The 24,458-nt window shown below is 42.7% G+C and overlaps 1 protein-coding gene across 4 annotated transcripts in view; it reads left to right on the top strand.

The window, feature by feature from the left end:
• Cryl1 (crystallin lambda 1) overlaps nucleotides 1–24,458 on the top strand; it is a 181,918-nt gene that overhangs the window by 139,431 nt on the left and 18,029 nt on the right. For all 4 annotated transcript variants that reach the window (XM_021236374.2, XM_004854875.4, XM_087199402.1 and 1 more), the window contains 2 exons: nucleotides 10,284–10,445; nucleotides 16,388–16,582. In XM_021236374.2, coding sequence (XP_021092033.1) covers nucleotides 10,284–10,445; nucleotides 16,388–16,582 — 357 coding nt within the window. The remainder of the gene's footprint in view (nucleotides 1–10,283; nucleotides 10,446–16,387; nucleotides 16,583–24,458) is intronic.

Raw genomic sequence — 24,458 nt, 5'->3', positions numbered from 1 at the left:
CTCTTCTTGTTCCAAATGAATTTTTGGATTTTTGTCTCCAGGTCTGTGATGTATGCTGCCGGGATTTCAATTTGGATTGCACTGAATCTATATGGCAGTTTTCGAAGTATGGCCATTTTCACTATGTTGATTCTTCCTACCCAGGAGCAAGGGATGTCTTTCCATTTTCTGATATCCTCTTCAATCTCTTTTTTCAGCATGCTGTAGTTCTCAGTGTAGAGGTCTTTTACTTCCTTTGTTAGATTGATTCCTAGATATTTCATTTTTTGGATGCTGTTGTAAAAAGAATTGTTTCCCTAATTTCTCTCTCAGTGAGTCTGTTATTTGTGTATAAGAAGGCTATTGTTTTTTGAATGTTGACCTTGTATCCAGCTACTCTACTGAATCTGTCAATTAAGTCTAGAAGTCTTTTGGCAGAGTTTTTTGGGTCTTCTCTGTAAAGGATCATATCATCAGCAAATAATGACAGTTTAACTTCTTCCTTTCCTATCGTTATTCCTTTTATTTCTTTCTCTTTTCTAATTTCTTTGGCTAATGTTTCCAGAACTATATTGAACAGAAGTGGTGATAGTGGGCATCTTTGCCTTGTTCCTGATTTTACCATGAAAGTTTTCAGTTATTGACCATTTAGTATGATGTTGGCTGTTGGTTTTTCACAGATAGGCTTAATCAAGTTGAGATAAAGACCTATTCCGATTTTCTGTAGGGTTTTTATCATGAGTGGGTGCTGGATTTTGTCAAATGCTTTTTCTGCATCTATTGAGATGATCATATGGATTTTGTCCTTAGCTCTGTTACTATAGTGTATTACATTTATTGATTTACATATGTTGAACCATCCTTGCATCCCTGGGATAAATCTGACTTGGTCAGGGTATATGATCTTGATGACTCTCTGTATTCTGTTTGACATTATCTTGTTGAGGATTTTTGCATCTATGTTCATTAGGCAGATTGGCCTGTAGTTCTCTTTTTTGGTTGAGTCTTTCCCTGGTTTTGGAATAAAAGTAAAACTTGCTTCCAAGAATGAATTTGGAAGTATTTCTTCCCTTTCAGTTTCCTTGATGAGTGTGAAGAGTAATGGCAGTAGTTCTTCTCTAAATGTCTTGTAGAATTCAACAGTGAAGCCATCAGGACCTGAGCTTTTCTTTGTTGGTAAATTTTTAATTACATTTTCAATTTCATTCATTATAATTGGGGTGTTTAGAATTTTTATATCTTCTTCATTTAACTTTGTCATTTTGTATGTATCTAGGAATCTGTCCATTTCTTCTGTGTTTTCCATTTTATTAAAGTACAGGTTCTTGAAGTAGGTATTGATGATCCTCTGGATTTCTGCTGGATCTGTTGTGGCTTTACCTTTTTCATTCTTAATTGCATGGGTTTGAGCCCTTTTTTTCCTTTTTTTGATAAGGTTGGCTAAAGGTTTATCTATTTTATTTATTCTTTTGACAAACCAACTCTGATTCATTGATTTTTTTTTTATTGTTCTCTTAGTCTCCATTGCACTGATTGCTGCTCTGATCTTAATAATTTCCTCCCTTGTGTGAGCTTTGGGTTTGACATGCTCTTCTTTTTCTAAGAGCTTGAGGTTCAGCATTAGGTTGTTTATTTGAGTTCTCTTTGTTTTCCTAATATGGGCACTCACTGCTATGAATTTCCCTCATAGAACTGCTTTCATTGTGTCCCATAGATTCCTGTATGTTGTACTGGCATTATCATTTACTTGTAGATACTGTATAATTTCTTCTTTAATTTCCTCTGTGACCCATTGGTTGTTCAGGAGCGTGTTATTCACTTTCCATGTGTTTGTGGGGATTTTGCAGTTTCTTATGTGATTGAACTCCAATTTTATTGGACTATGATCTGATAATATACAGGGGGTAACTTCATTTCTTTTACATTTACTTAAACATGTCCTATGAACTAGCATGTGGTCTATTTTGGAGAATGACCTGTGTGCAGCTGAAAAGAATGTGTATTATGATTTTGTGGGGTGGAACACTCTGTAAACATCTACTAAGTCCATTTATTCAGTAGCTTGGTTCAGTTCTGGAATTTCTTTGTTGATTTTTTTTGTCTAGATGATCATTTGTGATAGTGGGGTATTTAGGTCCCCGACTACAGTTGTATTGGTGCATATTTGGTTTTTCATGTCCATTAGTATTTGTTTTGTATAGTTGAGGACATTCGTATTTGGTGCATATATACTTGTGATTGTCATCTCTTCCTCTTGGATTGTTCCCTTCACAAGGATGTAGTGACCATCTTTTTCTTTCTTAATTAGTTTTGGTTTGAAATCTACTTTGTCTGCAAATAAGATTGCTACCCCTGCTTTTTTCCGGGTTCCTGTCACATGGAGAACTGTTTTCCATCCTTTTACTCTCAGTCTATGAATTTCTTTTTGAGTTAGGTGTGTTTCTTGTATACAGCATATTGTTGGATTTTGCCTCTTAATCCATTCTACCAGTCTATTTCTTTTGATTGATAAATTGAGGCCATTAACATTGATGGTTATAATTAATAGATATTGACTCATCCTTGTCATGATGTTTTATGTTGTTGGCTCTTTTATTGTTTATTTTTCTCCCTTTCCCTTTAGTTTCTTGCCTTGCCTGGTTGGTTCGCTCTGTTGGGCCTCATGGAGTTGTGACCTTCACAGTCTTTTTCTAGGATATTGTATGGAATTGTTTGGAGTGCTGGTTTGGTGTTCATGAAATTTCCCGGGTGTTCTTTGTCGTGAAAGTATCTAATTTCCCCATTGATTTTGAAAGATAATTTTGCTGGATACAACAGTCTAGGTTGGAAGTTATTTTCTTTTAGGGCTTAGAATACTTCACTCCAGGCTGTCCTTGACTTGAGGGTTTGTGTTGAGAAGTCTCCTGTGATTCTGATGGGCTTTCCTTTTGTATGTGATTGTTTTCTTTTCTCTAACTGCTTCTAGGATTTTATTCTTCTGTTGGGTTTCTGGGATCTTGACTATTATATGTCTAGGTGTAGAATTTTTTTGGTCGTGGCTAGTTGGAGTTCTACATGCCTCACTTATCTGTATGTCCAATTCTCTACCTCTGTCTGGGAAGTTTTCTACTATTACTTCTGTGAACAGTTTTTTTTATGTCATTTGTACTTTCTCTTGCTCTTTTGTGGACTCCTATCAGTCTTATGTTATTCTTCTTTGCATCATCTAGCACTGCTGGATTAATTTCTCATGGTCCCTTACTATTTTTAAGAAATCTCTGTTTTCATGGTCACTAACTGCAATCCTGTCTTCTATGTCTGATATTCTATCTTCACATTTGCTCAATCTGCTATGAATACTTTCAATTGAGTTTTTAATCTCCTGGATATCTGTTTGAATCTGTTTCATGGATTCCATTTCTTTTTATGTTGGGTGATCATGGTTTCCATTTGTTTTTTTATGCTGGGCATTCATGGCTTCCAGCATATTTCTGAGCTCATCGATTTTATCTGTTTCTGTTCTGGAACCTCTAATCATGTCTTTCACTCTGCTCACCATCTCTGTAGTTATCTGGGAAATTATTTCTGTTTTGAATTTTTCTAGAGCCTCATTCTTCTGTTTTGTTACTTCCTGTGCTCTCAGGGCAGGGTGTCCAGGTGGTTGATTATCAGACTTTTCTACCTCCTTTCCCCCAGAGTTTGCCTTTGTTGGGGTGGAAGTCTGGGTTTGTGCCTTGCTTAAATGTCTTCTCATTTTTGTTTTTGGTACTGTCCTTGGTTTAATTCCTGGGCTGATACTTTGAATTTGCTTATTGTAAGTATCTTGTGTTGCTTGTATTTAGAACCCTTATGGAATGATTGCCTCTCAGAGGTGTCTTCCAGATATAGGTGGTCTTTAGGTTTTGAGTCTCTAATGACTCTGAGGCTATCTCATTTTCATTATACCAGGAAGGACAACTAATTAGATCAATCACAACACCTTAGCCCAAGTGATACAATGACCAACACCATAGCATCAAGCACAGCTTAGAGAATGACAGTTTGCGGTACTTATTAATCTATCACCTTTAACTGTGTGAATTAAATCAAAATCGAGGACCAGCCCAACATATGTTTATAGTGAATAGACTCTTCAATATAGCAACTTTACCCTTTTGGATGGGGAGGGGGGCTAAGTGGGTTGCTTGGGGGCAGGGCTTGGGCAGGAGGGAGCCCCTTTCCAGCTGCCAAGGTCCTCACCGTCCACTCGTGGGTCGCAACCAAGAAGTTCTCTCTTGATTGGGTATAATTTGTTCTGAATATCTGTAGAGTTATCTTTAGTGTTTATAATAGGTTTTACAGGGCCAGGGATTTAGCTCAGTGGTTCCGCCGCCTGCCTCAAAAGTGCAAGGTTTCAAGTTCAATGATCCCCAGTACCAAAATAATAATAATAATAATAGGTTTTACATTTTTTAAATTTGATTTTTAAGGAAAGAAAATGAACTTATAGTTCAGGTATGGTGCCACTGATTACCTGTGATGTTGAAAACTAATGTATCCTCTCCCTTTCTTTTTTCTTAACACATTATACTCTTTCTTCTGGACCAGAATGGTCCCTTCTTCTTCTACTTCCTCCCTGCTCTGCTCCCCCTCCCCTTAATGTCCAGTCATAGCAGTCTATTAATCTGATAGAATTTTAAGATTGTGCTCTTAGGAGAAACTTTGAAAAGGAATGCACAATGTCAATGAGACAGATTGTGGTCAGGGATTTAGCTCAGTGGTTCCGCCATTTGCCTTGTAAGCGCAAGGACCCGAGTTCGATCCCTGGTACCAAAAAAAAAAAAAGAGAGATTGTTATAGAGATTAGGCTAATGGAGGCTGTAATGCAGATTGCTTTCATCCTCTACCTGAGAGCGAATTTCCTTCTGCTATGATTGCAACAAGAGTATAGCTTTCCTTTCCTTTCCTGCCATGTCTTCCTCCCCCTTTAAAAACTGGCCACTAGAACCTCTTTGCATTTTGATGCCTTAAGCACTGAAGTCTTCCAATTTGGGTTTTCTTTCTGGACAGCACACTGAAGATAACTTCCAGATATTTTGCAGTGAATGTAGATTTTCTAGTGATAGGATGCCTATTTAAAATGCCTAGATTGATAGTAAGGGCTCAACACATTTTTTTTTTCCTTGGTACTGGGGATCAAACTCATGACTTTGCGCTTCCAAGGCAGGCGTGGTGGCACTGAGCTAAATCCCTGGCCCCCATACAATTTTATTTTTACCATTTATTTCATACACTTTTGGAAAATATATGTTGGTTAGCAAGCAGGTAAACTTCCAAAGTGTTTCCTTAATCTGGGGATGAGTAAGCTGACTTGCCATAGCTGCACTGATTTTCCCAAGCAGAGTCCTTATGAATTAAAAACTATATGGGTACTTTTAATAAAACATGGGCATTTATTTATGACTTACTTTTTAAAAGTTAGAATTAATAGTTATACTTGTCATATCATCATTAAGTTTCTTTCGTTCTGGAGGAAGGGAAAGGGAATGTGTTGAAATTTAACCTCACGTGTTAGCTACTGCTCCTGCTGAGCCAGTGAGAGGGAGGAGGAAGCTCCTTTTCATACACATTAATACTTGGGAAATTTTGTTGTGCTTTACTTCCCAGATCTTTGATTTGCTTGTCAAAACCTGGTCATGCTTGCGAAGGTAGTTGCATGTGTTGCATCTTCCACCCCCAAAACAAAACCTAAGCAAGCGAACAAACATCAGCGCTTTGGGAAACACTGCTGAAGTTTAAGGAGGTGAAGGCAAGCTGACTGCTGCCTGCAATAGCTATTACCAATGTCTCACACTTGGTGGCTTTCTCAGGTAAGGGCTCCTGAAAGACCGTTGAGATGAGAAGACAGGTGGATTCCCAACAATGGGTTAGAGAGCCAGAGCTGCACTGGTCTCCAATCTTTGTGTCTGCTGTTCTTCCTGGCCGTCCTCCCAGGCCCTTAGGGACAGAGAGAAGGACAGCTCCCTCTCCGCACTGAATGATGTACTGCCGGCCAGGGACATGGTTCTGATTTGTGTGGCAGACAGCCATTCTCAAGCAGAGTACCTGAGTGAAAAGTAAGGAAATGACCTCAAGGTGTGATGTGGAGAGGCATGACAGCCCTGGCCTGGCACATCCCACACAAGTGGGTTATCCTTAAAAACAGCAATAGGAACAAGCAAACTGCATGCCAAAGTGCTACTGAAAACTCTTACATAATTGTAGCAGGGTTGGGTTTCCTCTGGTTCAAGTTTTCTTGCCTCATTGATAATCAGACGATCTGAAGAAAAGCATAGTATTTCAGGGGAGAATCTGCATGACAGCCTCACAATGAGGCCATTCACCACTGCCCTTTCATTAGCTCACATGCGATCTGCATCGTTCTCAGACCCTGGCATGGCTACAAGGCTCCATTTAAACTTAACCCAACTTGCAGACTTAACTGATCCAGGAATGACTCAGTACGTCCAGCCAGCTACTGTAGCTCTTTTCCTCTCTTGATAAGGGAATTTAACACAATGGGCTTTACAGTTCTTAAATGACTCCATTTTTTTCCTTGTCTTTGAACTGTGGTGCTTATGTGACCTTTTGTTTTTAATATAATTTCTCTTGGCTTGATTATATTTTTTGAAAGTCTACACAAACATGATATTGACCACCTCTCCTTTGAATAAATCTTTTAAAAAAATCTTACAGGTGATATAGACGTAAATTCATATGTCCTACATCCACATTGCTGGTTTCACTATGTTAGGTACTACAGTATTATGAGCTATTAGATATAGTTAAATCAAACTTGGAAAGATTTTCTTTATTTTTGAGGATTGATTCTGATTTGAGGATTGATTGAATTACTACAATTTATAGTAGTACTGAATTTCTATTATTGCACTCTTCTGGTTATTTTCACTACCTTATATGATATGTAAATTTAACATTTCAGTGAAATTGTCTAGGTGGTGAGAAGCCATGAAGTGACCACGAAGCTAGTAGACCTCTGTTTCCCCTCAAGGCATCATTGGTGGAGGAGGGCACCCTAACAGGACAGAGGAGAGGAGATCCTGTTGGGTACATTTGGTGGCACCAAATGTGGAGAGTACCCACTTTTTTCAAGGGTAGTGAGAACTCAGACTGGATTAACAGCTGAGAATACTGCTTCCAAAGCTTTGGGAATCACCGGGATGCTTGTTAAAAATGCGGGTGCCCGGGCTCCACCCTCAGCCCACCCCGCAAGATCAATTCAATAGGCTTGGGATGGAGGCCTGAGGAATTGCATTTTATTTATTTATTTATTTATTTATTTATTTATTTATTTATTGGTACTGAGGATCGAACTTGGGTCCTTGTGCTTGCGAGGCAGGCGGCAGGACCACTGAGCTAAATCCCCGGCCCGAAATTGCATTTTTAGATAAGCACCCAGTTGACTGGTGGGTGGTTATTGGAGCATAGTGAGAATCATGATGCAGAAGTCACCAGGGAATGGTGGGAGTCCAGGCTGCCTCCCCTCCAGCTCCTGTTGCCCCCAGGTGAGCAGGGACCCCACTCTGGTGTGATCCCCAGAGATAGAGGTGGCAGAGCAGCAGGACAACCCTAGTGCTTCAGGGTCTTGGAGCTGCATGAACATCCACCCCTCTTTGCTTGCATCCACATCCACCTGCCAGCACATCACATTCCCAGCACCGTGCCACTCTGTGGGCCTGTGCTGGCTGTGTGAGGCTGTCATCTCCCTCTCATCCAGCTTTGTAAATAGAATTCCCGGGCAGCTGTTATCTGCAGTAATTAATCCAAATGTATTTCTCTATCCCCACCCCCACCCCTATTAAAGTAGTTTTCAATTATTAGAAACAAAGGTCTTTTTCTAAAGGACTCTCAATTAGAGATGGGTTGTCAGGAAACCTTTTGGGAATTATATATCTTTATTTCACGAAGATGAGATTTTTCTTGAAGACCAGTTGATTTGATGGTCAGAACAGATAGGAGAAGGTAGGAGAAGTATGATGACACTGTTGATGTTTGCAGCACTTTTCTGGGAGTGCTGTTGTGGGCTCTGTTGTGGGCTCTGTTCCCATATAGCTGGCACACTTTTTATGGTGAGAATTTTCTGTTGGCAGACTTCATTGCTGTATTTATTTAGGTATTTACTTATTTGTGATGCCAGAGGTTGAACCTAGGACCTTGCAAGTGCTCTACCACTGAGTTATACCCCAAGCCCCTCAGCAGGCTTTTGGTGGTGAGAATTTTCAGGCCTATAAAAAAATAGAAAGTACTGATACTGATTACTCCCTTTCCAGAGGGCTCAAGATGTTTTCAGTGGCTTTTTGTATTCTTTTTTTTTTTTTTTGTATTAAATTCTTTTATTGGTGCATTGTAGGTATACAACACAATTACATTTCTCATTGGGAATTGTACCTTTATATAATGCATCTTGGTTCTTATTTTTTCCCCATTCCTAGCCCTCCCTTCACGCCCTCCACCCTTCCCTATTTACAAAGACTTTATTTCCATTTTTTCCATTTCTCATCATTTTTTCCTTTCCCTTCTTTCCTTTCCCCTGTTCCTCCCACTACCCCTACCCCTTTGGACCTTTTCTTCCTATTTTACATTATCGATTATTCATTCTAATAATTGGTACATTTTAGGTATACAATATAATGACATTCATCATGGGAATTTTGCACCTTTACATAGTCTCTCTTGGTTCTTGTTTTTCACCTTTGCCCAGCCCTCCCTTCAACCCCTCCAGCCCTCCCTATTTACAAAGATTTTGTTCCTATTTTTCCATTTTCTCATATTAATCCCATTCCCTTCTATCCTTTCCCTTAGCCCTCCCACTTCCTTCCCCTTTGCCCCTTTTCTTCCTATTTCACATTACCTGTTATACATTTAGTCCTTATTTACACTTTCAGTTTCTCACACCAGAGAAACTATTCGGTATTTACACATCTGTGTCCTATTTATTTCACTTAAGAGTATTGCCTCAATGTGCATCCACTTAGCTATAAATGTCTCTAATTTCTCATTTTTTATGGCTGAGTAGTACTCCATTTTATTAAAAAACCACATTTTCTTTATCCAGTCTCCAGTTGATGGGCATTTGGGCTGTTTCCAAGTTTTAGCTATTACAAACTGTGCTGCTATTAACATGGGTGCACATATATCACTGTGGTATGATTCTTTTAATTCTTTGGGGAAGATCCCCAGCAGTGAAATAGTGGGGTCAAATGGGACTTCCAGTCCTAGTTCTTTGAGGTATCTCCATACTGATTTCCACAGTGGTTACACCAGTCTACACTCCCACCAGCAGTGGAGCAGGGTTCCTCTTTCCCCACAGCCCCGCCAGCATTTGTTATTGGTTGATTTCATGATAGCAGCCATTCTTTCTGGAGTGAAGTGGAATCTCAGCATTGTTTTCATTTGCATCTCTCGAATGACCAGTGATGTTGAACATTTTTTCATGTATTTATTTGCTATTTCTACTTCTTTGTCTGAGAAAGGTCTGTTCATTTCAGATGCCCATTTTTGGATTGGGTCTTTAAATTTGGGAGGTCTGATCTTTTTAAGTTCTTTATAGATTCGAGATAGTAGACCTTTGTCTGAGGAAGAGCAGGTGAAGATTTTTTCCCACATTGTGGATTGTCTCTTCACACTGCTGGTGGTTTCTCTTTTTGTATTCTTTAATTTTATTGGTGGTTTATAGGGGAGAAAAAGTAATCTTTTCTCTACCCACTTCAAGGTTCAAGCCTGAGGCCCATATAACAAATTTCAGATTAATAAGAGAAAAGTGTACAGTTTATTTAAAAGAAATTTTATATGACATGGAACATTTAGACACGAAGACCCAAAGAAACAGGAATCCTTTGTCCTTTATGGTGAGGTTTGATGAAGAGTGGACAGCTGTGCAGGAATGTGATTACACAAGGGCATCTGACCTAATGGCCACAAGCTGGGAGGAAAGCCTCGTTTGGATTCTTCCCTGTGACCCTGTGTCTTCAGAGACAAGGATGCTCATTTCCTCCGTGTACAAGGAGGACACTGCTCACATAGGGTCCTGTGACCTGCTTTAGGGGCAAGGCAGTTAACTTTTTTGACAGCTGGCTTCAGGGAAGAAGGGTGCGAAAAGTTCAGGGAGACCTTCCTGTTTCAGCTGTTTTCTCACATGCAAAAATGCTTCATGTTGGGGTGGTATGTCCTGAACCCTGTGCTTTTCAAGCTGGGTCCCTTTACGAATGCATTGAACATGCAGTGCCTTGCTTGGAGCCTTACTGTGTTCAGAGATCTTGAGTTGTGCTTTGAATGTGTTCTTTCAGGAATGTGTTCCAGAAAACCTAGAACTAAAGAGGAAGATTTTTGCCCAGCTAGATCGCATTGTGGACGACAGAGTCATCTTAAGCAGTTCGAGCTCTTGCCTCCTGCCTTCCAAACTCTTTGCTGGCTTGACACACATGAAACAGTGCATCGTGGCTCATCCTGTGAGTATAAACTCAACAAACTGGTGTGGTGGAGAGTGCTTATAATCTCAGCTATTCAGGAGGCTGCAATTTGAGGATCACTTGAGCCCAGGAGTTTGAGGCCAGCCTGGGTAACGTAGCAGGCTCTGTTTTTAAAAAACTTGTAGACCTGTTTGGGGGGGGGCAATAAATTCTAACAAATTCCTCTGTATTTTGAATTGTTTTGTTGAGATAATATCAGCATTTTAAGAGAGAATATATTTAAAATTTCTTGGATTTTTGTCTGCATACATAGGATATCATGGAATGAACAATATCTGAGGCCTTCAGTCCTTAAGTAACTCATCATGCAGCCAAGGAGGCTAACTACCAAATAAGTAATTCCACCACCAAGGTAAAAGTGCTACCTTAAAAATGTATATACACCAAGAAGGAGTTTGTAGATACCTCATTTATCCGCTGTAATTTCTTAACCCACTTCAGAGTAGGATTGAAAATCGTTAACAGTCAGATTCTGGGTCTCACTCCTGAGATTCTGATTGAGGAGATTTGACTTTCAGCCATTGTTCCCTTTCCCTGTCCACTGGAATTAACTGGGCAGACTTTCTCCCCAGGAGAGCCTGGGCAGTGGGTTTTAACTGTCATGGGAGCACTCTGAACTTTTTTGAGGTTAATGTATCAGTGAAAAAAAGGGGGGCCCAGGGATTCAGCTCCGTGGTGCTGCCACCTGTCTCGCAAGTGCAAGGTCTCGAGTTCAATCCCCAGTACCAAAAAAAAAAAAGGGGGGGTGGGGAACGAGGGCAGAAACTCAGGCTCAGTCAGTCAATAAAGTTGCAGTTCCAACTGTGTAAGCTCAGCTTGGCCATGGAGAGCCAGGACAGCCTGTTAGGACAGGAAAGCCAACTCATCCCGAGCCCTGATAAATAGGGGCAGGGGGAAATGGCATCCTCACCTTGCTACCACCCAGTCACCAAAGGCTAAGGTTAGGGAGAAGCCACACGGAGTAGTGGGGCTAGCCTGGCTGGGGTCTGGCTGGGCTGAAGAGGGGAAGAGTGGAGATATGGAAGGGCATAAATAAAACCCCAAGCCCAGAATGTCCACAGGGCCACCGTATGGTGAGGAGATAGCATCACGGGGAGAGCAGGTATGCTTGGGAAGCAGAAGAGGAAGGCTGGAAGGCTCAGGAATTCAGGTCGCACATCCCTTATCCAAATTCCTTGGGACCAGGGGTGTTTCAGATTTGGGGAGGGCTGGATTTCAGAATATTTGAATGGACTTTATCATCTCAGCATCCTTAATCCAAAAAACCCAAAATTCAAAATGCTGTAAAACCCAAAATTTTTTTTAGCATTATGTCAGTGCTCAAAAGTTTAAGGTTTCTGAAACATTTTAGATTTTCAGCCTAGAATGCTCAATTTGTAGCCAAATTATGGAGAATTCTGAATTATTCTAAAGAATCGGGACAGGCTTAGGTATAGGGCAGCCGTACTGTGGTAGAAACATTGCTTTGGGAAGGTAACAGGAAGGGACCCTGGCAACCCAAGATATGCAGCAGTATCTGCAGCATGAAGGGCCAGAGCCCAGGCTTGAGAGCAGGAACATCCTCTTCTGAGCAAGAGCAGTGGAGAGGACAGTGAGGTGGGGTGCGCCACACGTTTCACGTTCCGAGGAGGGGCGGTCTGGAACGCTACTCGCACAGCTGTGTGGGCCTGCACATCTTCTGCATATTGAAGTCTAACGGACAGGATGAAGAATGGTTACTGTAGGGACACAGAGACCCACAGAACACCGGAAGAGAACCTGTTACATTTCATTCTCCTCCTGTGTAAGGGAGGTCAGCACACAGAGGGACCCTTTTGGAAAGTGTCCAGAGAACAAGTCTGACAAACCCTGTCATGTCTTTGCTTCTGTGACAGATACCTGTCTGCCAAAAGGGCTCTTGGAAACTGGAAGTTCCTTATTTAGATTGCTTCCGTTTGCTTCTTGGAAAGCTTCCCATGTCTCAGAAATATTTTTCCTTCTAAGTAAGTTTTTAAAAACTATTCAGAAACCATCGAATTGTTCAGAAACTACATGTTAGGCTCCTTGACAAGGTAAATCTCCACATCTCAGGGGTTGTTGTTGTTGTTGTTTGGTACCGGGGATCAAACTCAGGACCTTGCAGGCTTGGTGCCACTGAGCTAAATCCCCAGCCCCTCCATATCTCAGTTTTAAACTACCTGATGGGTGAGACTACTCCAGATTCACTTTCTTCTCTGTCATCCCCAGCAACATGGTCAGTTACGCGAGTGATGACATTTCTGTCTCTCTCACACCTCTTGGGCCATCCTGGTACTATTTAGTAAGCACCAACTTTATTTTTTAAAAATTTGTTACTTTTATATAGTATTTTAAACCAAAACCAATGTTAACTAAAGCAAATCAGATAACCTGTTATTTGTCCCTACTTTCTCCTGTCTCCTGTATTTTTTCTGTACTTGAACTGATCATTTGCAGCCTTTGGGGATAGCCATCTTGAATAAGGTGGCAGCCCTAAACAATCAAGAACCATTGATAGCCTTTGCGGATCCCAGAAATTCCCTCAGTCTCCAAGGCCAGGCTGCAGAGCTAAGCACTCAGCTCTCAGCCCCAGCTCTTCAGTCCTCTGATCTTTGCCTGATCAGGAAATAGGATAAAGGAAAAGGAAGTTTGCTCATGTCCCCGAAGGGCCCTGGCAAAGTGGATATTAAGTAATTGTAAAAGATTGCAGTCTCCACCCCTACCCAGGGAAGCCTCTCACCAGCATGTTGTGACATTCACATGTTTTCTTGGGCACCTTTGGCAGGGGTGGGAGCAGGATTTCTGGTCACCTCCACACCTGGGGGTGAGCAGAAGGCAATACCTGGTGGGTGTGTGCTGTTTGCTCTGGAGTAGTTCACATGGGGCCTTAGTGTGGCTTCCTAGGCTGAAGCCAGCAAAAGTGGCATAGACACTGCCATAGGGAAGGCCAGAGAAGAAGGGTATTCATGTGCCCATTTTCTCTGTTCTGAGCATTTTCCCTCTTAAGTGTTTTTTTGTGGTAGCTTTCCTTGTCTTCCTTGTGTCTGGAATTCTCGTGTAGAGGAGCTTAGAGTTGACAGTGTACCCCATGGGGTGTGTTGGTCAGAATTGTCTGAATGTTGCCTTCAGTTGTAGTCTGTGTTTGGCATCAATAGCAGCCATTGGTCAGCGCAGCAGAGGGTTCCCCTGTTAGCCACACTTGCCCAAGCCTTCCCTTCTCTTTCCTTCTGGTCTGTTTTTGGAACACGGCGGTCTGGGGGAGATGCCGGGGGCGGGGGGGGGATTCTTGCTGTGTGAACAAGACTGCCTGCAAGGGTGCAGCCCAGGCAGAGGCACACATTCCCAGTGGCTGCTATGTACTGGCGCTGCCTGGAATCAACCCAGGTCTGCTTTCCTCCATACTGCACCCAGAGTGTCCCCACCACCCCGCCTGCACTTGTGCCTTTTCTGACTCATCTTCCTGTCAGACATGGACGACATTCAGCCTGGTGTTGGTGATGACTTGCATGCTTGACTGACGGGCTTGCTGTTCCTGGGGCAGGTGTGTGTCTGCCCGTTCCTTGTGCATCTGTATGTTGCTGCCTGGTCCAAGCCTGTGTTGCTGCTGTTGAGAGGATTCCTTTCAGCTCTCTCTGTGGGATGAGAGCACTGGCCACAGAAAGTCTCGAAACATAGGGTATTCAATATTCTCCACCCAGTGTCTTTAGCCTGTGCTTTGTCCCTGGAAGGGGAAGAGGACCTGCCTCACCCCCCATGCCATGTGGATGAATTGTCAATGGCCTGGCTGTCTCCTGGGAGGGCCAGCCGCTTCCCTGTGGGGCTGGCTGGTTCCATCCGCAGAGAGGGGGTGAAGGAAGCCTCTGTTGGCGCACTGTGCTATCTGCAATCACATGCACCGGGCTCTGTTTCAGATCCCCAGTGGGACAAAGAATGCTCTCCTTGTGCTGGCCCAGCCTTGGTTCCTACAGATCCTGGCGGCTGCAGCCCCTTTCTATGCCTCCAGCCAGATGCAGCTTCTTGGGCTGAGCCAGGGACCATCTCCCTGGACAGTTCAGAAGTGCCTCCTTCCTTTGGTGCGTGTCTTTCCCCATTTCTGGAGGGCATGTCTCCTTGCAGAAGGCCCCATAGAAAGGAACAAGTGTCCCAGGGAACCTCTCTGTCCTTTAACCTGTCCAGCAGAGACCCTTCAACTTTGTCCTCTCTCTATTGTGTGACATTAAGGGGCACCATCACCATTGTCACACCGTTTCTCTGAGCCTGGAACAGGGATTGGCCTCATTAGTCAAGGCCATCATGTTCTGGCCAGAGTGGCATCAACTGTAGGGAACAGGGGAAGGGAACATTATCAGAACCTCTGCAGTAAGTCCTAGTCTCCTGTGAGCCATGGCAGCACAAGGCGAATTACAGGAAAGGTAGACAGACAAATGAGACTGAGAAGAAGCTGAGCTTTGGGTCTGATCAGCGCTGCTCTGGGTGGCAAAGACGAAAGCCCCCAGGTTACTTCACCTTTTATTCAGTACTCAGTACATCGGGAGAAACAGATGTAACAAATGACTTGCAGAGAGTTCAGTACATCCTTCGTAAATAAGATGTAACAATCCAAGAACGATGAGGAACTGAGTAGATGAAGATCTTGTTCCTCCCAGGATGTCTTCAGCTGTGTAATCTTGTCCTGGAGAATCACAGCATCACCGGATGATTGAGGTCTCAGCTGTGACCGGAGGCCAAAATGGAATTATGTCTCGGAATTCCATAGCTGGGCTGTAGCAGGAGAACTAGGCTAACCAAATGATTTTTCCCTAAAATTATGTAGCGTTGCTCCCGACAATCACCCCAGCTGAAGACACCTTGAAATTTTTCTCAGCAGCCCCCTGCTTATCTACAGGGACACAAAAGTGTGGGTTGAGGTTCATTTTGTAGAGTGCAAAGGGCCAAATCATCAAGAGCCCCAAGTGTTCTAGTTAGCTGGGTCCCTTAGTTAGTGGGTGGTGGGTGATTACTACAGAATTTTGAGTTGGAATGAATTGATCAGAGACTGGTTTTAATTCATTTTTTAAAATTGTGATAAAATACACATGCCATAAAGTTTACCACTTTCATCTCCAGAATGCTTCAACTTCCTGAACTGAAACTTCATTCCTGTTAAAACATCAGTCTCCCTCATTCCCAGCCACTGCTGTCATTCCTGTTCCTGTGGTGACCAGGTTGCTGTGGCCTACTGGGCTCAGTGGTGAGGCTGGTCAGACTCTACTAAGCAGTGTTTTCTTTGACTGTTTGATAATTCTCGGTGGGGAATCACTAAGAGTTTCTCAAAGTGGACCAAGAACCAGAACTGAAAGGTTAAGTCCTGGACTGTGCCAGTGTGTCCGCTGGGCCCTCCTGCAGACAGTCACCCCCTTCCTCACTCAGGTCATGCCGGTAGGAGGCTGCTGAGGTGCTGATAGGCCTGCTGACTGCTATTGTCAGCATTAGGCTGGGGAGGCAGACGTTTGAGGTGCAACATGAAAGAAGGAAAGATATACCAAGTTTTGGGAGATACTGTTATCTTCTTAACACTGGCGTGGAAGATCGTCAGAGGCTGCAGGGAGGCAGGGTCAGGAGAAGTTGTGACAATAAGACAATTGCTTACAGAGACCTTTCCTGGGGAGGCCAGAGCCTGAGGATTAGCCATAAGCATAGAAGATGGGAGCAGAACTTTGCATGTTGGTTACAATTTTCAGTTACGATTTTCTTTTTATAAACCACAGTTCTGCCCTCCAGTTCTGTCTCCTTTGTGAAGGCATTTCTTTCTCCAGTGTGTTGTCCTTGAACACTGCATCTAAGGGTTTTTCCAAAGATGCACTTCCTCACTGACTGCTTGAGGTAGAGTGACACCCCCCACTGAGAGCCACCTCCCTGACCTTCCTCCTTCCTTCCTTGCTCAGGTAAACCCACCATATTACATCCCACTGGTGGAGCTGATCCCTCACCCTGAGACGGCCCTTACCACAGTAGACAGAACCCACGCCCTGATGAAGAGTATTGGACAGTCCCCTGTGAGAGTCCTGAAGGAGATCGATGGCTTTGTCCTGAACCGTCTGCAGTACGCGATCATCAGTGAGGCCTGGAGGCTGGTGGAGGTTGGTGCCCACCCACCCCCTTTCTTCCTTCCACAGTGAGCAGGCCAGCGGAAGTCACTTCCAGGCACCATCAGCATTCGATGCTCCTTGCTCTATTTCAGGGACACAGAGCAAGCTTAGAGACAGAATGTAACCTAGCAGTCCATTGTCTGTTGAAGAGATTGCTCTCCTAACGTTGTCATTTGATATCAGCATGATGACATACCTCTCTCTGCCCTTTCATAACATTTCCACATAATTACCTGTGTGTGACATGCAGTAGTTTCCCACAGACTCAGCTTTTACCATCCCCATTGTTAAAAATTTTTAGTAGGAAAAATTATATTTTGTACAAGCTTTTATTCCCGGGTGTAACCCAACTTATCTCTAGAACCTGTGAAATAAAATTAATAAACATTAAACTTACTAATAATAAGCTTATCTTATATACAAGTAGGACCTATATTCTTATATACATATTATACATCTTTGGCCATAAATATCCATAGGTTCTACATTCAATGATTCAATTAACCTTAGATCGAAAAATATTTGAGGGGCTGGAGCTGTAGCTTAGTAGTAGAGCCTGGTACACATGAGGCCCTAGGTTCAATGCCCATCACCCAGAACAAAACAAAAAATTGAAAAAGAAGGGGGTCTGTTCTGAGCATGTACTGACTTTTTTCTTGTCATTATTCCCTGAACAGTATAGTATAACAACTATTTACATAGCAATTACATTGTGAGTATTTGATGTCATCTAGAGATGATATAAAGTATATAGGAGGGTGTATTTCGGTCCTAAGGAAATACTATACCATTTTATATAAGGAACTTAAGTACCCATTGGTTTTGGTATCTTGGAGGGTCCTGGGACATGTCCCCATAGATACCAAGGGATGACCTGTGTATTTAGCCTCATCTTTTAATTAAAAGACTTTACATATGAGGACATGTCTAGCTGTGTATGTTCCCATGCACATTTGTGCAAGGCACCCTGGTTCCTAGCAGAAGAGAGGTCCGAGCAGCCCTAAGATGTGGAGTGAAAAGTCACAGAGTCTGGGGGAGAGGCCACCTGGCTCTTGTCCAGCTTCTGCAAGCCTCCAGCAACACGTTCCCGGCCATGCTGCAGAAACACGGTGCAGTACCTGAGGGTCTGCATAGTACAGTCAGGGAAGAAATGCTCGGCTAAACCCGTCATGGCCCCACAGTTCCTTGTAGTGACTTGCAGGGCTATGTACTGGGCCTCACCGGATACAGGAACCAGGAAGCCATCTGTGCCTCTCCTTCGGTGGGCATTGTATTGCAGCTGTTCAGCAGTTCCTCCAGATCCCAGTAGATGTGTATGATGTACGTGACACTCGCTCCTTCCTCCTGTTTGATTCATCATCCAACCTGCCTGCCCTGTGTGGCTGACTCAGAGAGGCTAATGCGACTCATTGCTTAGATCTGCTTGTTCTCCTACACCTGCAAGATGTGATGCTGGAATTTCCACTGTTACACTGGTAGTTTAAATTTCCTAAGGTGTACAGAACATTTTCAAGTCCTAGTCAGAGTTAGGGTATTTTTAAAAGTTCTGAACTTCAAGTAGCTCCTTTGAGAGCTTCTTAGAATATTTCCACCTATCTGGAATAAGACAACAATTTGATAGAGCATGAGAATAATTCAGTAGTTCAGTTATACCTTGTGTGGGAGAATGGCAATTTTAACTTTTTACTTGTAAGATATTTATGTGCTATGAGTTTGAGTCATGTTTTCTCCACTCTGGAAGATGTGGGCCAATATTAGGAAGCATTTGGAGACTCATATAAGAGAACTGTGCAGCACACAGTATTACAGCTGGAGTGTGATACGTATAAATCAGTCCTTGCAGAAACAGAAGGAATTTTACAGAAGCTACAGAAAAGTGTGGAGGAAGAGGAAAATAAATGGAAAGTTAAGGTGGATGAATTACAAAAGACAAGCAGCTGAGAAGAGAATGAGAGCATTTGGAAATGGAACTAGAGAAGGCAGAAATTGAATGATCTACTTATGTTACAGAAGTGAGAGGGTTGAAGACAAAGTTAAATGAAACATTCACAAAACTTAAAACTGAACAAAGTGAAAGACAGAAGGTAGCTGGTGATTTGGATAAGGCGCAACAGTCACTGAATCTTATCCAGTCAAAAATAGTACAAGCTGCTGGAGATAACTACTGTTATTGAGAATAGTGATGTTTCCCCAGAAATGGAGTCTTCTGAAAAGGAGACAATGTCTGTAAGTCTAAATCAGATTATAGCACAGTTACAGCAGTTGCTTCAGGCTGTAAACAAACAGCTCACAAAGGAGAAATAACACTACCAGGTTTGGAGTGAAGTAATTGGGAAACTTCAGGTGAGGACAGCAAGAAGGCATTGTATTATATTTTGCCAAATTAAAGCCTTATTTATGTTTTCACCCTTTCTACTTTGTCAGAAACACTGAACAGAGCTTTGTCTTTTCTAATCCTTGTTAGACTACTGATTTAAAGAGAAAAATTTAAAAAGCCAACTCTGTAGACACCTTCAGAGTTTAGTTTTATAATAAAAACTGTTTGAATAATTAGACCTTTACATTCCTGAAGATAACTGTGTAATATTTTACCTTATTTTGCTCAGTTCAGTTGTTCAGAAGATCAAAGTGGTAAAGACAATGTGAAATTTAACATTTTAATACTGATGTTGTACACTGTTTTACTTAATACTTCAGGGGAATAACTGCCTCTGACATCAACTCAAGACACTTCTGATGCTAGTGTAATCAGTTTTTGTAATGGCAGGCAGCAAATAAAGGGATGCTTATTATTCACAAAAGAGAGAGAGAGAGAGAGAACTGTGCGGAGGCACACGTGCACTCTGACCTCTCAGTGGAGCTGGCTGCAGCTAGAGAGACCTAAGGAGAATTTTGGTGTCTTCTTGCTGCTGGAAGGGGCAGGCTAGAAAAATCATTAGATTTGCTGTTCTGAAGTTCCTAGTGGCATGAGTTTGTGCCCTTTTTTGGATTGTCCTGATTCCCAGGTACATGGCAGACTGAGTGCAGTTGTGTTAAGGGTCTAGCAGAATGTCCTTACTGCTGGCTTTCAGGATAACAGACCTAGACAGTGACTCCTGAGTGTGACCCTGTGTTTGACTCACTCCTCACATTCCCATAAGGAGTTGAGTACTAAAATCTAGCAGGATAAATTGGTACTAACATGAGGAGAAGCCAACTGAAATGGGAAGATGAAGGATGTGAGATGAGAACCCAAAGATTTGCCTTACAGGAAAGTCTGGAAAATAATCTGTCCAAAAACAAGGATGATCTGCAGAAAATGAGAACTAAGACTCATCCAGAAGTGCAGGTGTGTCTGTCCAAGTTGGATGGGAGCTGGGGTGGGAACAGAGCTCCTGGTGATGCTGAGCTCCCACAGGGGTGAGGTGCACAGAGCAAGATAGGGGAGAGGCTGAGACATCTGCTTCTGCTCCTCCTTTTACCATCTCGGCTCAGCAGCAGCCCCTGAGTTGGCCACCCAGGAACTTGAGTCAGTATGGGAGGGCTGAGGACACTGGCACACTGGATGCAGCCGCATGGACACCTTGATTTTCACAATTTCTGTGCCAGGTGCAAAGCATTCCCACTGACAAGGCAGTGTGTGCCTGGCACAGCACCCACTAATGGATTGGTGTAGGGACACTTGACTGCTGCATGACTTTCTTGTAAGACAGTCCATGCTATTCGTGGGCTGTTTTCTCTTCAGATACTGCAAGTCAGCAAAGGGTAGCAAACCTGTAAGAGCTCCACCCTCCCCTGCTGTGAATCTCCATGCATGCCCAGAGCCATGTCTGGGTGAGGGTTAAATGACTCCCCTCTGACTCACAGCTTCAGAGCCAGTCAGACTTGAATTTGCATTTGGGGGTATTTTGACAGTTGAACTTGAGCTGAGATTTGGGGTGTTCCAAGTTTACCTCAAAATTTTTAAGAGCTCCAGGCATGGTGTTACACATCTATAACCTCAGCTATTTGAGAGACTGAGACAAGAGGATTGCAAATTCAAGGGCAGCTGGGCAAATTAGCAAGACCCTTTCTCAAAGTAAAAAATCCTTAAAGAGAGCTGGTGACATAGCTCAGTGGTAGAGTGCCCCTGGGTTTGATCCCCGGTACTACAAAAACAACAACTAAAAGCAACTTTGTAGAGCAACTTTAATATCAAAAGGAACAGAACTGGAGGTAGTTTTACTGTACGACTAAAGACTGGTACACGTTTTAAGTTCAAGAGATCTACAGGCCCTGCAGGGCTTCCCTGAAAGTGAGGCCTAGGGTGGATTCCACCTGCAGCCAGAAGCAGCTGACACTTGAGCCTGGATCACAGCAGACTGAATGAGCTTCCAGGTGAGGGGTTGCCCCCAGGACTCCCTGTGGATGCTCTGTCTCTGTCTTCTCTGGATTCACAAAGCATACTGGAAGTGGGCAGGCCTTTTCTGCTTGAGCCAAGCTTGGTGCATTCATCGGTTAGGGCTGTTAGATCCACAGTTAGATCTAGCAGATCAAATCCAAGTGTGACTTTCTCAGGGTCTGACTCCAGACTGGGATCTGGCTGGAGTACGACAGGCAGTGGGCCTGGCGAGAACAAGGGCTTGAGGTTCCACTGAGCATGGTGGCGTCTTGATGCTGATGTGGAAAGAGCAGTGTTATGCTCGCTCACTGTTGATTCCGGAATTACACTACACTGGTTGATGGGTGTTGAACCAGCCTTGCGAGGACTAAATCCCTGTTAGTCATGGTGTCCTTCTTTTGTTTAAAATTTAAATATTTGTGGTTTTTAAAAAAAATTTTTGGTACCAGGGATCAAACTCAGGACCCTGGACTTTTGAGGCAGGAGTGATGTCACTGAGCTAAATCCCTAGCCCTAAATATTTGTTTTAAATTGGCAAATAATAATTGTGTCTATTTACAGTGTACTCTGTGATGGTCTGGTAAATTTGGGGATGATGATATCAAGCTGACTAGCATACCCATCACATCAAACACATAACTTTTTATAGTGAGGATATTTAAAATCAATTCTTTTAGCAATTTTCAGATATACATTATTATTAATCATGGTTACTGTGCTGTGCAGTAGGTCTTGCAAACTTACTCTTCCTTCCTAACTGAAACTCCATGCCCTTTAGCCAGTGTCTCCGAATCTGTCCTCCCTCTCCCCTAGTAACCACCCCTTACTCTCTGCCTCTGTGGGTTCAGCTGTTTTAGACACCCCATATAAGTGAGAACATATGGCTTTAGTTTTCCTGTTTTGGCTGATTTCCCTTAGTGTAATGTCCTCCAGGTCCATGCATGTTACAGATAACAGGATTTCCTTTTTTCTAAGGCTGAATAGAATTCTATCCTCTACATAAGCTGTTTTCTTTATCCGTTCATCCACTAATGGGCACGTAGGGTGATTGCATGTCCTGGCTAACATGAATAGTACTGCAATAATACTGAAATGCCGCTATCTTTCCAACATGCTGCTTTCAGTTCTTTTGGATATGGACCTAGAAATGGGATTGTTGAATCACATGATAGTTCTAGTTTTTAGTTTTTTGGGGAATTTCCATCCTTTCTTCCATAATGCCTGTATCATTGTACTCCTACATTCCCACGTAGTGTGTTTTAGACATTTAGACATTGTTGTACTTGCTTATGTTTTATTGAGATTACATTTAAATTCATAGGAGATACTCATCTATAGTTTTTTGTGCTTTCTTTGATTTTGATATCAAGATAATACTGGCCATATAAAATGAGTTGGGAAATTTTTACATCCTCTCTGTTTTCTTGAAGACTGTAATTTGCGGGGGGGGGGGGGGGTAGGGTCTTGCCAAGTTGCCTGTGCTGGCCTCAAACTTGTGATCTTCTTTCTTCATCTCTTGAGTAGCTGGGATTGCAGGCATGTACCACCCTGCCTAGCATCTTTTTCTTCATTCTTCATAAATGTTTGGTAACATTCTCCTGTGGAACCGTCAGGGCCTGGAAATGTTTTTGAAGCTCTTTTTCAGGAGCTTTAAAATTACAAATTTAATTTCTTTCATGGCTATAGAACCATGTTGGTTGTCTGCTTCATCTTGATTGAGTCTGGATGATTTGTGGTTGTTGAGAAATTGGTCCATTTCTTCTAAGTTACAAAATTTATGAGCATAAATTTGTTGGTAGTATACTTTTTAATCCATTTAATGCCCACAAGGTCTGTAATGATATCCCTGGTTTTTTTCCTAAAAGTGATTATTTGTGTTTGCTTTGTTTTGCTTGTTATTATCATGTGTGAAGCTTATCAGTTTTACTGATTTTTTTGAAAAGTGAAACTGTGTTAGTCACTTTTCCACTATTATAACAAAATACTTGAGATAATCAACTTAAAAAGAGGGAAGGTTTATTTTGGCTCATCACTTGGGATGTTTCAGTCCATGGTTGGTTGGCATTGTTGAGTTTGGGCCTGTGATAAGACAGCACATCATGGCAGAGGAAATTGTTTGCTTCAGGGAAGCGGAAAGAGAGCAGGGGGAACGACCGGGTCCCATTATCCCCTTCAAGGCCACACCCCAATGACTTGAAGACCTCCTGCTAGGCCCCACCCCTTAAGAATTCCATCACCTCCAAATAGCACCAAGCTGGGAACTGAGCCTTTAACACATGTGCCTTAGGGAAATTTGAGATCTAAATTATAACAAAACTTGTTTATTTCATTGATTTTTCTCTATTTTTTCCTGTTTTCCATCTTACTCACTAACTCTAGAGGGCATATTTGAATACTTTTACAGCCAAGCATCAAAGACAAATTCTAGAAAAAGGCAGAGGCAGGGAGGGAGGGATGCCCCTGGAGTTCCCCAAGGGCTCATCAAACCTGGGTCAGAGAATGGTGGTGCTGAGCGTGAGAAGCACGGTCTTGTCTGGTCTCTGGGCACCCTGGGCCCTGCCACACACAGTCTTGCTGCTGCGCATTCCTTGACAGTCTCCACACAGCCCTGTAAGCACCTCAGACCATCTGGAGCAGAATAAGCACGAATATCCATGGGAATGAAGGTGCTGGGATCTGCTGCATTGTCTCACAGATGTTTACTGGACTCCTTCCTCTTACAGTTCAGCCTCAGGTTTGAGACAGATCATCTCTTTATGAACTGGGCAATACCACATTGCATGTCTGGCTGTAGTCTAGTAACACTTACTTCCCTGCCAAAGGCAAAGTCACTGGGTGACGAGATCCTGTTGGCTGGGAATGTGATTTCAAGTTCCTGGGAAGTTGTGTTGTGATGAAAAACTCTGGCTAAACAACAGCTGAGTTTGTTGCTCATAAATTCTTATCCAGTTGAGATACGGTAGGTGAGGAACCAGGCATGGAGCCCTTAGCAGGTTCTCAGCTATTGGCATGTTTTGGTGATGAACTTTGGAAATTGCTTACCTCAGGTTTTATTTATCCAACTAAGCGACATAATTCCTAAGAAGAGAAAGCTTCCCTTTTGCCCTGGATAGTTTTGCTGAAATGAACTGACAATAGACAAATTAACAGCAAACAAGGCATACAGTGTTATTAACATGCATGGGCATAATCATAGGGCAGTGAGTACCCAATACGCCACAAGGCCCAGAGGCTTATATGCCCTTCTCCAAATGGGAGAGAGAGATGGGAAAACATAGACCATTTTTGAGGGCTAGGGAATGATTTTTAGGGGGAATGAATGGCCTGAGAATCAGACAATAATTTGTAAACAATTCTCTTCAGAAGTTGCGTAGGCCCAGGAGACAGAGAATAGCTTGTGACAAAGTCTGTCCAGATTTGGTGTCGTTCTCCATCTTCCTTCCTGTGATGTGAGTTCAGTGAATGAAAACTCGGGGAGGGATTAAAGACGTTCACTTCCACTTTGGT

This window comes from Heterocephalus glaber, unplaced genomic scaffold (assembly GCF_053883595.1).
Source record: "Heterocephalus glaber isolate CG9 unplaced genomic scaffold, H.glaber_assembly_v1.0 deba00001719, whole genome shotgun sequence".
Lineage (NCBI taxonomy): Eukaryota > Metazoa > Chordata > Mammalia > Rodentia > Bathyergidae > Heterocephalus > Heterocephalus glaber.
Note: the sequence above shows the minus strand (reverse complement) of the source record. Positions and strands in the feature narration are given on the sequence as shown.